Here is a 15,463-nt window from a genome sequence, read left to right as displayed (position 1 = left end):
ATTCTTTCCAGTTATTTAATACCTTATTTATTTAATACCTTATTTTCTTTAGAGTAAAAGAGAAAAGTAAGGTATTAGGTTACAGCCATTAAGAGCTCGGGCTCTGGAGGCAAAATGATCCGGGTTCTAACCCCCGTTTCTGCACTTAACCATTTAATAATCATCTCATAAGGCAAGTGCCTTAACTTCTGTGCACCTCCGCTTCTCTGTGGTATCCGTAAGATACCACTGACCACAGTGTTGTTTTAAGGATTAAATGAGATATTAGAGGGCAAAGCACTTATCTTGGTGCCTGGCATAGAGTAAGGCAATCAATAATAGCTATAATTATCATCATAAACTCATTGGAAAAAAATCCACAAAAAAAGAAAAGCATAAAGAATAAAGTTAACTGTTATCCCACCACTCCAGGTGATGAGAGTTAATAGTCTCATTTATTTTCTTCCTCCTGTATTCTGTACATATACAAGTTGATTTTATTTACACAAATGTAAATGTGTAAATAAAATCCTGCCTTTCATTTATTAAAATCCTGCCTAGTATAAATGTACTTCCTGCCTTTTGCACTTAATGTGATATTGTAGACACATTCCTATGGCCTTAACAGTTCTTCAGAAATGTGACTTTATATCTTATATCTCCACCAGAATGGGTGTTTCCAATTTTTTTGTTGTAGTTAAACAATGTGCAATGAAGATCCTGATATATAAATTTTTAGCCATGTCTCTGATTATTTCCTTAAAATCAAATGGACTTTCTGGTTCAAAAGGCAGGAACTTTAGAACTCTGGACACCTACAGCCAAACCAAAGCAGAAAAATGAGGCCGGTGACCACGATGAATGTGAGTGGCCATCACCCACCTCACCCATACTGCCACCTTTTTTTTTTTCTCATTATTGCCAATCTGAAATCTGGTAAAAACTGATCAAGACCTATTAACTCAAAAGCCCCCTAAGGAACAAATGATGCAAATCAGAAAACAACACCTTCAGTTCTGTGTTGTGGCCTCAAGCACCCAAGACACTGCTCCTAAGGGCTTCCCTGCGGTTGGTCCCCCTGGCACATTAGTGCTTCCTTTAAAGCCACACAAATCAATAACAGTGGTTATGCCTGGAGTATAAGATTATAGGAATAAATTTCACTGCCTCTGTACTGTGTGGATTTTGTGCCATGATGCGTTCTCAGGGAAAAACAACAAGGATAGCCTGTGTTTAGAATATGCAGTGAGGACACCTCCAGCTGTCTCTGCCATCATCTCACGATGACGCTGCGACCCCTTCCACGGCTACAGCTGCCCCTGGCCCCCATTAGCAGGCGAGAGGCAGGCTGGGCGTGCAGTCCTGTCCCTGAGCACCCCCTCCTGCCACCAGGCTCAGCCTCTCGAGTCCACGCGGCGCCAGTCCCCACCGCCCTCCTGAGCCTGTGCCCACAGATACTCACAGCCGCTCCAGTTCCTTCATGTCGTCGAAAGCCCCGCGTTCCACCACTCCAATCTGGTTCTCCATCAGCTGCCTGGGGAAGGAAAGAGACAAGAACAGCTCCAGGATGGTGGACGAGGACTCCTAGAGACAGCTGGCACAAGGGAGTGAAACAGGAGCAATGCCCGCAACGCACACAGATCTGAGCCCTGGCCTGAGCCAACAAAACTTCCTCACAGCTTTGCAAGTTCCCGACACAGGCTCTTCAACACACCCAGCTCCAGCAGCCAGATGTGCTTCCGGCCCTACCCCATGCTGACCCTCTGAAGCTGCCTGCATGGCAGAAGGCCACGGGCCACCAGAGCACCAGGCCATTGCTCCAAAGGCATGCTCAGGGAAGCCCGCACCCAGGCAGTGGGGGCTGGCTCTGTGCTGCTGGCGCACGTGCCCTTCTCCGGCCCAGAGCGTGCATGTCCCGGGGGGCAGAGCAGGGGAGATCGGCCAGTAGCGGGGGGAGAGGAGCATGTACCAACTGGGCCCAGCCCACATGTGCGGCAAACACACTCTGCAGTTGGCAGACAACACCCCCGCTGCCTGCTCCCCCGCTCCGCCTGGCCACATCTGCTGCCTACTGAACCACCTGGCTCTGGGGGACTCTGCCCCTCCTTACAACCAACGCGCCCTGAAACCCAGAACCTCCAGCTGGCAGGGCAGCACTCTTCACCGGCAGATCACTTGCTGCGTGGTAATTTTTGAGCTCATCAGGTATGTCTTTCTCCCGTGTTTTCCCCTCCCTACTCTCAAGCAGGTGGCTTATGTGCTCCCGCAAGCGCCTCAAATGAAGTTTGGGGCTGGGCAGGGGGCAGAAGCTGCCACCAGACACTTCTCTTCCTCTGCTTTGTTTCCAAAAACGCTGTGCTGTTGAGGAGCTTATGCTGGGTGGTGTGCGGGGAGGTGGGGGGAAGGGTAACACCAGGCAGGAGGGAGGGCTTCCCCAGACTCCGAAGAGATTCCTCAGCCTGGGAAGGGTTCCGAAGTCAGTGGTTCTGGAGACGCAGAGACCCCTTCCCCAGCGCCTGACAGTTACAATCCCAGAAAGGATCGACCACAGGGTCACCAGCTCCTCCAAAGACCTTCCGAGCTGCAAAGTCCATAGTTCTGAAAGAACTGAGGCCCCAGGACCCCTGCATTACCCTGGGAGTAGGGAATGAGGGACCCAATGACTGTCTGCTAATGAATTTCCTGCCAGCCAGGTGGGATGTGGGCTCAAAGTCGAAACTGATGCAGAGAAAATTTTAAAATGCCCTTCTTCCCTGCACACCTGAGTTTGTGGGCTGAGACACCCTCACATCAGAATGCACGCATGTAGGGGTGTCTCTGCACCCCAAGATCAACAGAGCAGGAGCGGGTGAAGGGATCCACCCCTTCCCCTTGCTCCTCAGCCCTGCACAGCCTGACAAGGCAGGTGCCTTCGCTGGTTGGTGGCCACCCCGACAAAGTCATGCCTGCCACCTCCAATGTCGGCCACTATCAGGCACCTGAGGGGAGTCACCTCTGTCCTCAACGGCTCCCAGTCACTTCCTCTTCAAGTCAGGGGGTCTGTGGCCTTGCTGGGAAATCTTTCTGGGGCACAAGTTCAAAAGAGCTGCGGAGACTGTTATAGACTGAATTGGGTCATCCCCCCCGCCCCAAAATTCATACACTGAAGTTCTTACCCCCAATGTGACAGTGTTCGGAGATAAGGTACGTAATTAAGGCTAAATGAGGTCGTAAGGATGGGGCCCTAATCTGATAGGACTGGTGTCCCGGTAAGAAGAAGAGACAGCAGAGATCTCTCTGTGTGCACACAGAGGAAAGGCCACGTGAGGACGCAGCGAGAAGGTGCCCGGAACAGAGGCCTCCCACAGACCAACCCTTACGGCACCTCGATCTTAGACTCCCAGCCTCCAGAACTGGGAGAAAATTAATTTCTGTTGTTTCAGCCACCCAGTCGCTGGTCTTTTGTTACGGCAGCTTGAGCAGGCCTGGTCTTCCTTCACCCCAGAAGCCAGCCAATGGACAAGGCAGCCCCATCTTCCCAGGTCCTGCCAGGAAGTGACTACTGGTGCCCAATTCACGCCCAATTTTCTCAGCCATATGGGAGACAGTGGCCACTCTGGGTCAGGACTTGGCACACCTCCACCCACCCGCTCACGGCATCCCAAGACTGACTGCGCAGGGGAGGGGCCCAGCTGGCCTACAACCCTACGACCCACAACCAGGGCTCTGCCGTGAGACCGCCACTGAGGGGAGGGGGCAGGAGAAAGGTTATAAACGGCAGCAGCATGCCATACTCACAGCACCCGCAGCTGCTTGAGTCCCGCAAAGTCATTCTTATGGATCCGAGTGATTTTGTTGCCGTTGAGTTCCCTGGGGGAGGAAAGGAGAGAAGGAGATGGTGAGCTGCCCAGGGTGCCCCCAGGCCAGGGCTCCGCTCCGAGCTCCCTCTCCACGTGGCTTAAGTCAACCATCTCGCCAACGGGGCTGGGTGCTTCCCAGCCAAGCCCCGGGACCCCCAAGTCTGTGTCGTCCTAACAAGCCGGGACCTCTTTGCAGCAGATGTTTGACCAACAGGAACGCACAGGGCACGGACTCACTGCTGGGAGTGCTGTGGAACCCCAAAACGCAGCTTTTGCCCTGAAAGGGCTCAGTCTCGTTGGAGAGACAAGATATTCACACAGGAAAGAATTTAGAAACTAGCCAATTAGAGAGGCTCTTCAGGTAGAATCCTTGCTGAGCCTCAGTTTCCTCATCTATAAAATAGGGATAATAACTGTCTACCTCATAGGAGTAACATGAGGCATAAACAAGCAAAGAGCATGGCCTGCACCTAGAAAGGGGCCCCTTGGGGATACCAATGCCATCATCTGGTGGCACTGGTTCCCACAAGCTGTCCAGATTCCAAGCAGGAGAGCGCAGGGAGGGCCATGCCATTTAAGGGGACTGAGGAAGTGGGACTCAAGATGAGGTCCAAAAGACAAGGCAGATCTGTAGCAAGAGGGATGGAACGGACACTCCAGGGAAGGAGAAAAGCCGGAGTATCTGGAGGGCTGGGAGCCGTGGGAAGCAGGGTTGGGGGAAGGTGGGTCGAAGCCAGAGGGCCTGAGAAAGGAACCAGAGGAAAGACAGGGAGCCAGTGAGGCCTCCGGGCAGGAGCTGCCATGAGGCCAGTCCTGCAGCGGGACAGGAAGGCAGGGCCCAGGAAGGGAGGCCGAGCCCCGCAGTGACTCACACCACCAGGGCCTCCAGTCCTTGCTCCCTCCCAAGACCACGTGCTCCTCTCTCAGCCCTTCCAGTCATGCCCTGGGCACCTTGGACATGGACCCCACCTCCCACCCCCTCCCACCCAGCCTCTGCTGGCCACTCCTCTTCACAGGGAGTTGGCCCAGCCTTGGAAAGGCAGGCCACTCCAGGGGTCAGGCACCCCACTCCCCAGAAAGTTCTTCCACTGAGCCACACACAGCGGAATCTCACTCAGGCCCAGCTCCAAACCCAGCTGTCACCTCCACATCTCACCTGGCTTCCTGTGCAGCACCGTGTCCACAGCCACCCTGCCCCCTCCTCTTCCTCACCATCATCGCGACCCCCATACGCTTAGCAATAACTTAACTGATCTCGCGCGCACACATCCACGCACACAGACACTCACACGCTCTACCTGCGGCCCAGTCTCCTCATTTACCAACTCTGGTCAAAGGTTCCAGGTGTTTCCGCCATCCCAACCCAAGTCCAAGCTACTCTGAAAAACCGCAAGTTCCCTTTCCTAAGAGAGTTTCAGAATTGTGATGTTCTAGAGCTGCTTCCACTAAGAACAAAATGTTATTGATTTCCACACACTCTGGGAACTGGGCTTTGCATACATCCTTACAAGATGCTGGAAGGTAGTTATCGCGCCCATCTTACAGATGAGGAAAAAATGTCTCAAAGAGGTCTTCCCGAGGTCACCACCTGGTAAAGGACAGAGCAGGGATCTGGACCCGTAGCCGTGTGATCCTAGGGCCCAGGCTTCTTCCACCAGGACAGGCTCTCTCCCCAAGTTGACAAGCTGATAATTTATTCAATTCATCACTCTCTCTGTCCTTCCCCTGGGCCTGGCTCCTGATCCTTTGGAGCAGCTGGAAAAACTCATTCCCTGTTCCTCAGCTCTTTTCTAACAGGATCTCTCTGAGGGGTTTGAGGTCTCTCCAAGGTAACGGGGCCATTGGTGAGAGCACCAGACTGAGCCCCTTCCCGCCCTAAATGCTGGGAGGATGTCTTCTCCACGTGAGATGGGCTCTTTTCAATGTAAAGGCCTTTTTTGTTGAATGAAATATTCTTCCCCGAAACGGCCACCTCTGAGCCTCTCTTTGCTGCTCCCCCTGCCACACGACCTCACTTCAAACAAGGAGAATGTCATCTCAAAGCTCTGAAGACTGGTTCCCTCCACAAGCAGGCGGTTCCCTCTGGGCTATCCAGCTCAAACTTTCATCCCTGAACCCAAAACCACAAGGAATTTGGGGTGTTTTTATGGGGTTTTTAAAAAAGATTTATTATTTAGTTATTTGTTTATTTTATTCATTTTTGGCTGTGTCAGGTCTTAGTTGCAGCAGGCGGGATCTTTCGTCGCAGTGCACAGGCTTCTCTCGAGTTGTGGCGTGGGGGTTTTCTCTTCTCTAGTTGTGGCCCGCAGGTTGCAGAGCACATGGGCTCTGTAGTTTGCAGCACGTGGCTCTCTCGTTGAGGTGCGCGAGCTCAGTAGGGGTGGCACGACAGCTCAGTTGCCCCGCGGCACGTGGGATCCTAGTTCCCCAACCAGGGATCGAATCCGCGTCCCCTGCACTGGAAGGCAGATTCTTAACCACTGGACCACCAGGGAAGTCCCGGTTTTATGTTTTTGATTATAATATATGTCATCATTGATTATAAAAGCAAAAATATTAAACTTAAGTGGACGTCGACAGAGCCACGGTTAGTTAAATTTCAGTACATCTGTGAAACTGAATGCCATGCAGCCATTTAAAACAGTACAGATCCCTTTGTATTGACAAGGGAAGATGTCCCTGATACAGCCCCTGGGAAAAGGGTTTCAAGACAGCTTGTATGCCCCAAGCCCACTTATGTAAAAACTCACAGGCATATCAGTAGAGGTCTATGCATAGAACCAGTTCGCTGGGGGCTGTTCGCTGCATGTGAGTGCCTGTAACCACTGAGTGCTGGGCCTTAAGGGGACTTCAGCTTCCTTTTCATACTTTTCTGCATTGTTTGAAATTTTTTAAGAGACATCTCTATTTTTAAAGTCAACAAAATAGGCAAGTTATTGTGCTGAAAAATATGAGTAACATATGTACATTATTGAATTTTTTCAATTACCTTAAGAATAAAGAAAAATCACACATTAGCTCATCACCCAGAAAGAATGCCTTGTTAATATTCTGGAATATTTTCTCTCAAACCTGTTACCTTTGGATATAAGTTTTATCGAGTGGAGATAATATGACAAATATTTACTGAAGACTTGCTATTTGCAAAGCATTTTGCAAGGTTCTGAAGATACAAGAGTGAATGAGACATAAATGGTGTGCACGCCTTCTGCAATGTCATTCCCTGCTCGTTCTCCATTTACGATTTTGATTGGTATAAAGGATCCCTTCCGTTGGATATATCAAGTTACTGGGCATGCCCTGATTCTCTGTCACTGGAACATCTGAGCTGTTTTGGTATTGTTCGATTATAAATAATACCGCATAAAGCTTGGTGGGCATTTGGGAGGAATATGTTCCTAGAAACGGAATTAGTCAAAGGTCATGAGAAATCTTGAATTTTACAATCATTCACTCACTCCTTCTCATGGCAACCATGGTTCATCAGGCAATTGACTACAATAATTATTCAATTCACAGACGGCAAAACTGAGGCAAAGACAGACGTCAAGACTTGTCTGAACAAGGCAGGGCCCAAATGGAACTCAGGAATCCCTGAGGATGGAATTCCCATAAGGTGGGCAGGGTGGGGTGGGGAGTTCGCAGGGAGTACTGATGACATGCTCATCTACCTGCCTCTCTTCTCACCTTTGGCACCAGGCTCCACTGGGCAGACTCTGGGGCGCATTCCTTAGCCATCAGTGGATTCCAACCCCTCCCCCTCACCTCCTGCACCCCACTCCACCTCCACTCAAGAAAAGACCTGGGACAGGCAGGCACAGGAGGACAATGGTACAGACAGCAGAGCAAACACAGCCCCCCTCTCGGGAGGCCCTGCTGGTGGCTTCCAGGCAAGAATGTCGATGGAAGCCCAAGCTCCCCCAGACCCCAGCCTCCCCCATCAGCTTTGGTCTGTAACCTGGAGCTAAGCTAAGCGCCTCCTCTCAGGGGACAGCCCTCGAGAAGGCAGCCTGTGAAGCAGAGGCAGCTCTCATCGGGTTCGCAGGTCTGGGGCTGCAGCTTAAGGAGTCATTAGCGCCACTTAGGCTGAGAGAATGGCCACCACGGTCCCCTCCCTCTCCCCTCAGCCGGGCAGCCCAACAGGATCGAGTTTCCAACCTCGAGGTGGCCCGGCCACCTCCCCTGGAACCCTCAGCACAGGCTGCTGAAATGAGGCGAGGAGGTCATTTTTCTCCGGTGCCTGATTCCTCCAACAGGTGCTCCTTGAGTGTCGCCATGGAGACCCCTCCCCAGCAAGCCACCTGGGAAAACCAGAGAAGCTGCTGTGACCTTCAGACCTGTGCAGCCAGAGCAGGCAAGTGGGGTGGGCCCTCTGGGGCAATTCCCAGCCTCGCTTCTCAGGAAGAAGCCAGGATCCAGAGCTACCCTGGGGTCCCTGAGGTTCTTGCCACCAGGGCCCACATCCACCACTTCTCTTTATTGGGCGCCTCTGTGTGCAGGCTCTGAGCCCAACTCCAAGCATGTTTCATCTCATTTCACCTGCACAGTAGCCTACGAGATGAGTCAAGTTCTCTCCATCTTGCTGATGAGGAAACTGAGGCAGAGATTGGTGAAGCAATTTGCCCAGTGCCACCCAGCTCATAAGTGGTGGGGCCAGGACAAAATCCCACTCAGGCCAACGTGAATCCAGGTTCCTTCCCCTTCATCATGATGCCTCGTGTTGCTGGATTCCATCGAGGCCACCCCTCACCCTGAGCAATCATGCCTTGGACAGAGCCGAGGAACAACTTAGACAGACATCCTGGGGCCCTCTAATAAGACCGTGTGCTCTGCCCAAACAACAACATCAGGGCAGCTTCCCAGCCAGCCGAGCTTGGGCTTTAGAGCCAGACTATCCGGCTTCAAATTCCTACTCTACGATCACTAGCTGTGTGACCCTGGGCACAAAGTTTAACTTCTCTGCGCCTCAGTTTCCCCATTTGTAAAACGAAGATAATGATAACACCCACCTCTTAGAGATGTGGTGAGGTTTAAATGACTTAACTATTTCTAAAGCACCAAGAGCAGTGCCTGGCATACAGAAATGCTCTCTATATCAATATTCCCTGCTGCAATTATTTTTACTACTAGTATTGTTGCTGTTGTTTTGTTTCCCTCAAGGACCATGGCACCACTAGAAGGGTGGTGCCCCAGGCTCAGCTCAGGCTGGTACTGGGCTGCCTGTGCTATGCTGAGCAGGGAGGAGCTGGCTGCTTCTGCCCTGCAGGCCGCAGGATGCTGAGGCCCAGGGAAGATGCCCTGAGACGGTTCTCTCTCTTCCAAAAGTGATGGCTCTGCATCCATCCTTCTCCCCAGGAGGAAATACACTCCAGTGGCAAATGGCCCTGACTCCCATCCGTTCCTATGTGGTCCTAACCTGAAAGAAAAAACCTCGGTGGTGAAAGATTTGGGAGAAAATCCTCTCAAGCAAAATTACTGAGGGAAAAACAAAAACACACCAGGATTTCTCGAATCCTCTCGGGAAACAAGAATCTGATCCCCGCATCTGGGTGTTTGTGATAAACCGACAGAAACCACTGGATGTCCTAAAGCTGTAGGAATAGACACCCTGGGCCCCTCTTGGGGCGCTCTGGGGGCTGCACGCCCTTCACAAGCATTTCTCACGGTTGGGTGGGAAGGCAACCGCTCCTGGTGCTGGTTCCTCCCCAAGGGCCCAAACTGCAATGGTGATGGGGAGGCTCAGCTGACCTCTAAATTCCCTTCCTGCCAGGTCTCCAAAAAATAAACACGCACGCTCTGACTGTGAATGAGACTGGCCTCCGAGCTGGGGAACTGTATTCCTCAGCGCTGTCCTTTGAAATCTTACCCCGGCCAAATCCACAGCACTCAGTGTCTGCAAAGTCAGACAGGAGAACCAAGGGAATGAAGAATGTCCCTACCCAGCTGCTGCCCGACAGAGGTAGACAGGCCCACACCCCAACCTGCAGGTGGACTGGCTGCATGGAGCGCCCAGAGCCACCTAACTGGGCTCCCCACCTTCCCTCTGGCTCCCCTCCAATCTGTTCTCCAGGCCACAGCCAGAGTGATCTTTTCAAGATGCAAATCTGATCGTGTCACTCCCCACTTAAGCCCTTCAATGAACCCCCATCACTCTTGGAATCAAGACAAAACTCTCCTTAACACCGACCACAAACCCCATGTGGCCCGCCCCACTCTCCCTGTTCTGATTTGCTCCCTCTGGTGGCAGGGCCTTTGAACTTGCCATTCCCTCTGCCTGCACTGCTCCCTCCTTCCACTTTGCCTAACTCACTCCAACTTTTCCTTCCAATTGGTCCAACCTCCCTATCACAGGCCCACAGGGCACTCTAACCCTCTCCTCTGCAGCACAAATCAGGGGCAATTTTATATGGATTTGGGACCTTCCTTGACTGATATCTCTACCCCTCCCCATGTATAAGCTCCTTGAGGACACAGACTGTGCCAGTTTTTTCTCATTATTGTATCTCCAGGGCCTAACGTAGTACCTGGCACCTGTTACCTGATAGATGTTTTAGTAAGTATTTCTTGAATGCAAGAATAAATTTGCATTCAAACTGACATATTCTAAATAGCACTGGGTTGGGTGAGTTTTCCATGTTTCCCTGCTCCCTGACTCAAAAAAAAAAAAAACCCACACTCATTAAGAAATGCTCTCCCCAAATGGACATCAGCCAAGGAAAGCTTCACACAGAGAGGACGCTGCTGTTTTACCAACAACCATTCCATAGCCCACAGGTTAAAAGACTGATTTTTCCTCAGTTCCCTTGTTAGGAAAATACCAGCCCCCAGGGCTTCAGCCACCCTGCTCCTCCACTTTCAACAACCAGCTCTTCTGCCTCAGGGCCTTTGCCAGGGCCAGCTGGGCTCTGATCCAGAGCCCACAGAGTAACCCACAGCTGGCTTACTCCCAACATCCTTCAGGCCTCAGTTTAAATGTCCCCTCCTCTAAACCACCCTCCCCACAGGTGTTCACTCAGCTCCTCCTCCAGAGCTGGCATTTTGATTTGTGCATTTAATATGAGGTCCTTTGGGGACTTCCCTGGTGGTGCAGTGGTTAAGAATCTGCCTGCCAATGCAGGGCACACGGGTTTGAGCTCTGGTCCAGGAAGCTCCCACATGTCCCAGAGCAACTAAGCCCGTGCTCCCCAAAATGGGAAATCCATGCACCACAACAAAGAGTAGCCCCCGCTCACCACAACTAGAGGAAGCCCATGGGCAGCAACGAAGACCCAATGCAGCCAAAAATAAATTAAAAAATAATTTTTTAAAAAAATTACAAAATAAAAAAGTATATATGACTGGCCTTAAAGGCCAGTCTCCCCTGCCAGGCTGTGAGAGGCAGAGGCCACATCTGTAAGCCAGCACCTGTGGGGGTGCCTGGCACACAGTAGTTGCTCACTAAATGTAAGCTGAACTATCCTGCCCAAGGAGCCTGGCTGCTGCCAGCACATCACAGCCGAGGCCGGCGCATCCTCCCATCAGCCCCAAGCCTTCCTCAAGCCTCAGTGGGTCATGATCCAGAGGCTCCTCCACCCCCTCAGCAGAGCCCACAGTCTGGCACCAACCCCAGGGCTGGGGTCACCCTCCACCGTGTGATGAATCAAGAAGTCCCAGGGATGAGTAGTCAGGGGCCTCACACCACAGCAGATTTCCTACGGATCCTGCTCTGCCCAGGCTCCTGGCTCCCATCTTGTTTCCTTGGCTTGAGTACTAGCAATATCTATACTATCACAGCCAAGCCAGCTCATTTAAGCCTCATAATACCACCTGGTTCAAAGGTTTGCTATCAGTCTTGATTTTCAGATGAGGAAACTGAGGCATAAAGAATTTAAGTAACCAGCTCAAGTTCAGCCAGCTGGTAAGTAGGTTGAAAAGGCAAGACTTGAACCCTAGCATGTCTGACTCCAGGGCCCAGGTTTTTTTTTTTTTTTTTTTAATTGCTATAAAATACACATAACAAAATTTACCATTTTAACCGTTTTGAAGTGCAGAGCTCAGTAGTGTTAAGTACATTCACATTGTTGTACGACAGATCTCCAGAACTTTTTCAGCCTGCAAAACTGAAACTCTGTACCTGATAAACAGTAACTTCCCCTTCCTCTCTCCCAAAGCCCCTGGTAACCACCATTCTACTTTCTGTCTCTACGAATTTGACTACTCTGGGTACCTCAGATAAGGGGACTGGCTTATTTCACAATGTCCTCAAGGTTCATCCATGGTGTAGCATGTGTCAGAATTTCCTTCCTTTTTAAGGCGGAATAATATTCCATTGCACGTCTACAAGTTTTGTTTATCCATTCATCCAACAGTGGACACTTGGGTTGCTTCCACCCTTCAGCTATCGTGAATAATCCAGCTATGAACATGAGTATACAAATACCTTTGAGACGCTGCTTTCAATTCTTTTGGGTATATACCCAGAAGTGAACTTGCTGGATCATATGCTAATTCTATGTTTAACTTTTTGAGGAACCTTCATACTGTTTTCCACAGCAGTCGCACCATTTTACATTCCCAGAAACAACACACAATGGTTCCAATTTCTCCACATCCTCGCCACCATTTGTCATTTCCCAGTTTTTTTATAGTAGCCATCCTAATGGGTGGGAGGCGATCAGAGCCCAGCTCTTAACCCCAACTCCATGGTGCATTCTGTTCTGAGGCACAAACCGCACCTCCGTTCCTTCACTACTGAGGCCTGGCCTTGCTCTTGCCAATACCATTCTCAGGTCTGGGGCCCATCCCAAAACCACATCCCTACAGACAGGCCCCACTCCCTGGTGGCCACCAGGCCTCCATGTCCATTGCCTGCCAGCCCCCTCTCCACTCACTGCCCACCCCAGGCCCCTGAGAGGCCACCCAGCAGCTAAGTCCCTGGCCCTGACCTCAACCTGCAACACCACCTCCTCGCATCCCCCAACTCTGCTCACCACCCCCTACCCCTAGGCTGGACACCCCTCCCTGTGCCAGCCTGCAACTTGGGTCCACCTTGTAAACACATGCAGGAAGGAATCAATCTTGGCCAATTTCCCTTTATGTCCTAGTGCTAAGCCCCGACAGAGGTTTTGTAGGTGTTAAATGAATGATGAATGAATGAATGAAGCCAAGCCTTATTAAGATGTGTGGAGTGGTAGTCAAATTTAAAAATTAAACACAGGGCTTCCCTGGTGGCACAGTGCTTAAGAATCCACCTGCCAGTGCAGGGGACATGGGTTCGAGCCCTGGTCCGGGAAGAACCCACATGCCGCGGAACAACTAAGCCCCTGTGCCACAACTACTGAGCCTGTGCTCCAGAGACCGCAAGCCACAACTACTGAAGCCCGCGTGCCTAGAGCCCATGCTCCACAACAAGAGAAGCCACTGCAATGAGAAGCCCGCGCACTGCAACGAACAGTAGCCCCCGCTCGCCGCAGCTAGAGAAAGCCCGCGTGCAGCAACGAAGACCCAACACAGCCAAAAATAATAAATAAATTAAATAAATAAATTTATATTAAAAAAAATTTAAACAGAAACACATCTCAAAGCCTCGAGACTCAGAGCATCACTTACCAGCTGACTGTTTAACCCAGGGCAGACGATTCCACCTCTCTTATCTTCTCCTCATCTACAAAGCAGGGGTAAGTGCAGTAGACTCTTATCCCCCTTATCTGGGGGTTCCACCGCCACAGATTCAACCAACCGTAGATCGAAAATATTCCACACACAAAAAACAAATTCCAGAAAGTTCCAAAAAGCAAAACTTGAATTTGCCCTGCTCTGGCAACTATTTGCATATCATTTACACTGTATTTACAACTATTTATGTAGTATTTACCTCTTATTAGGTATTATAAGTAATCTAGAGATTATTTAAAGTATAGGAGAGGATGTGAGTAGGTTATACGCAAATAGTACGCCATTTTATATAAGGAACTTGAGCATCGGGAATTTTGGAATCTTATTTGGTGCTGGGTGGGTGGATCTCCAGGAACCAGTCCCTCAGGGACCTGTAATGCCTTCCTCCCAGGACTGTTATGAGGAGTGAAAGAGTGGACGTGGGTAAAGCACCTGGCTCGGAGCCTGGGCACAAAGTAAGGGCTCTGAATGGTGACCACCAACACCATCACAACTCCCTCCTCGATGCTCTCCATCTCTGCTCTTTGACCTGTCATAGGTCCTCCCCTCCCCAACCCACCCAGAGCTCTGGCTCCTCTTTTCCACAGTCGCCTCCCACCCCCTCTCCCCCGAGTGGGACTCCAGTCCACCTGCCCCTCTGCAAACAATCTCTGAGCGGCTCCCCTTGGAGCTCCCGTGCTTGTTCTCTCCTCCCGCCAACTTCCTCACCACCTACTCGCTCCCAACCATCTGCTTCCGCCTTCCACTTCTCCCAGGAAACCGTTCTGCCCAGCTTTGCCAGTGACCCCCCAGTCGCAGTTCCAGAAGCGTTCCTTGGCCCTCATCCTCAAACAGACTGGCTGCTCTCCACACTGTTAACCCTCCCCCCACCATCTCCAGACGCCTTCTTTGGCTTTAGCAGTAACTGCATCGCCCAGGTTGGAATCCACAAACGTCGGGCCAAGGCTCCCCTGTGGACGGGAGCTCCTCCTGCCCCTCCCCCAGCCGCTGCCCCTCCCCCAGCTCCTCCCTGGTGGCCCTCCCTTCCTGCTGCCCTCTTAATGTGGGTGGAAGCCAAAGGCAGTCCTCCTGCGTCTTCAAAGGACGTACTTTCTTCACCAGGAAACCCCAGCACCAAGCAGTGTTCCTCGGATTGTGTCCTGGGCACCTCCCACATCTGAATCACCTGAATGGCCTTTGCCAAAGACCTGCTGCCTCAGCCTCAGCTACTCTGGAATGGGCCTGGGGATCTGCATTTTATACCAGCTTCCCGGGAGATTTTTATTCCCAGTGACGTCTCTGTCTCACTGCCCTCGTGGGTCCCATTACTTCCCCAGGACACCCTCCCAACTGTCTCTCCAGCCTGAACACTCAACAGAGTGACCATCCCCTATTCCTGCCTCTAGGGTCATTTCTTCACATGGCTGTTTATTGGTAATTCAAACAAAAGAGGCAGAAGCTAACTTCATGGTTTCTCTCCAGGATCAGCCACCCTCCCAACTTTACTCTGCAAAATCATCCTCCCAGCCTCGGGCCATAGGGTCCCCTGTGATGTTCCCATTTGCTCTGACGTTCCCATTTGCTCTTTCTGCACCCTCTGCCTCCGTCCAGGCCTGCTTCCTCTCATGCCTTGGCCTCTGCTGTACCCTCCAAACTCTGTGAGGACTGTAACAGTTGCCTGCTGCTGTTATAACACATTACCACATACTTAGTGGCTTAAAACAACACAAATTATCTTACGGTTCTGGAGATCGGAAGTCTGAAATCAGTCTTGCTAGGTTAAAGTCAAGACATTCCCAGGGCTGCATTCCTTCCTGGAGGCTCTAGGGGAGGATCCATCTCCTTGCCTCTTTCATCGAGAGGCCGCCTGCATTCTGTGGCTCATGGCCCCTTCTTGGCATCACTCCAATCTCTTGCTTCTGTAGTCATATTTCTCCTACTACTGACTCTGACCCTCCTGCCTCTCTCTCTCTAGGGACCCTTGTGATTATTTTGAGCCCACCCATATAATC

General features: G+C 51.2%; 1 protein-coding gene across 1 annotated transcript in view; it reads right to left on the bottom strand.

Moving 5' to 3' along the window:
* Positions 1 to 15,463, bottom strand: part of SLIT1 (slit guidance ligand 1) — a 169,389-nt gene that overhangs the window by 144,283 nt on the left and 9,643 nt on the right. The window contains exons 2-3 of the mRNA XM_033842299.2: positions 3,757 to 3,828; positions 1,442 to 1,513 (exon numbers count right to left, since the gene is read on the bottom strand). Coding sequence (XP_033698190.2) covers positions 1,442 to 1,513; positions 3,757 to 3,828 — 144 coding nt within the window. The remainder of the gene's footprint in view (positions 1 to 1,441; positions 1,514 to 3,756; positions 3,829 to 15,463) is intronic.

Source organism: Tursiops truncatus, chromosome 16 (assembly GCF_011762595.2).
Source record: "Tursiops truncatus isolate mTurTru1 chromosome 16, mTurTru1.mat.Y, whole genome shotgun sequence".
NCBI lineage: Eukaryota > Metazoa > Chordata > Mammalia > Artiodactyla > Delphinidae > Tursiops > Tursiops truncatus.
The sequence above is the reverse complement of the archived record's forward strand: the minus strand, read 5'-3'. Positions and strand labels throughout refer to the sequence as shown.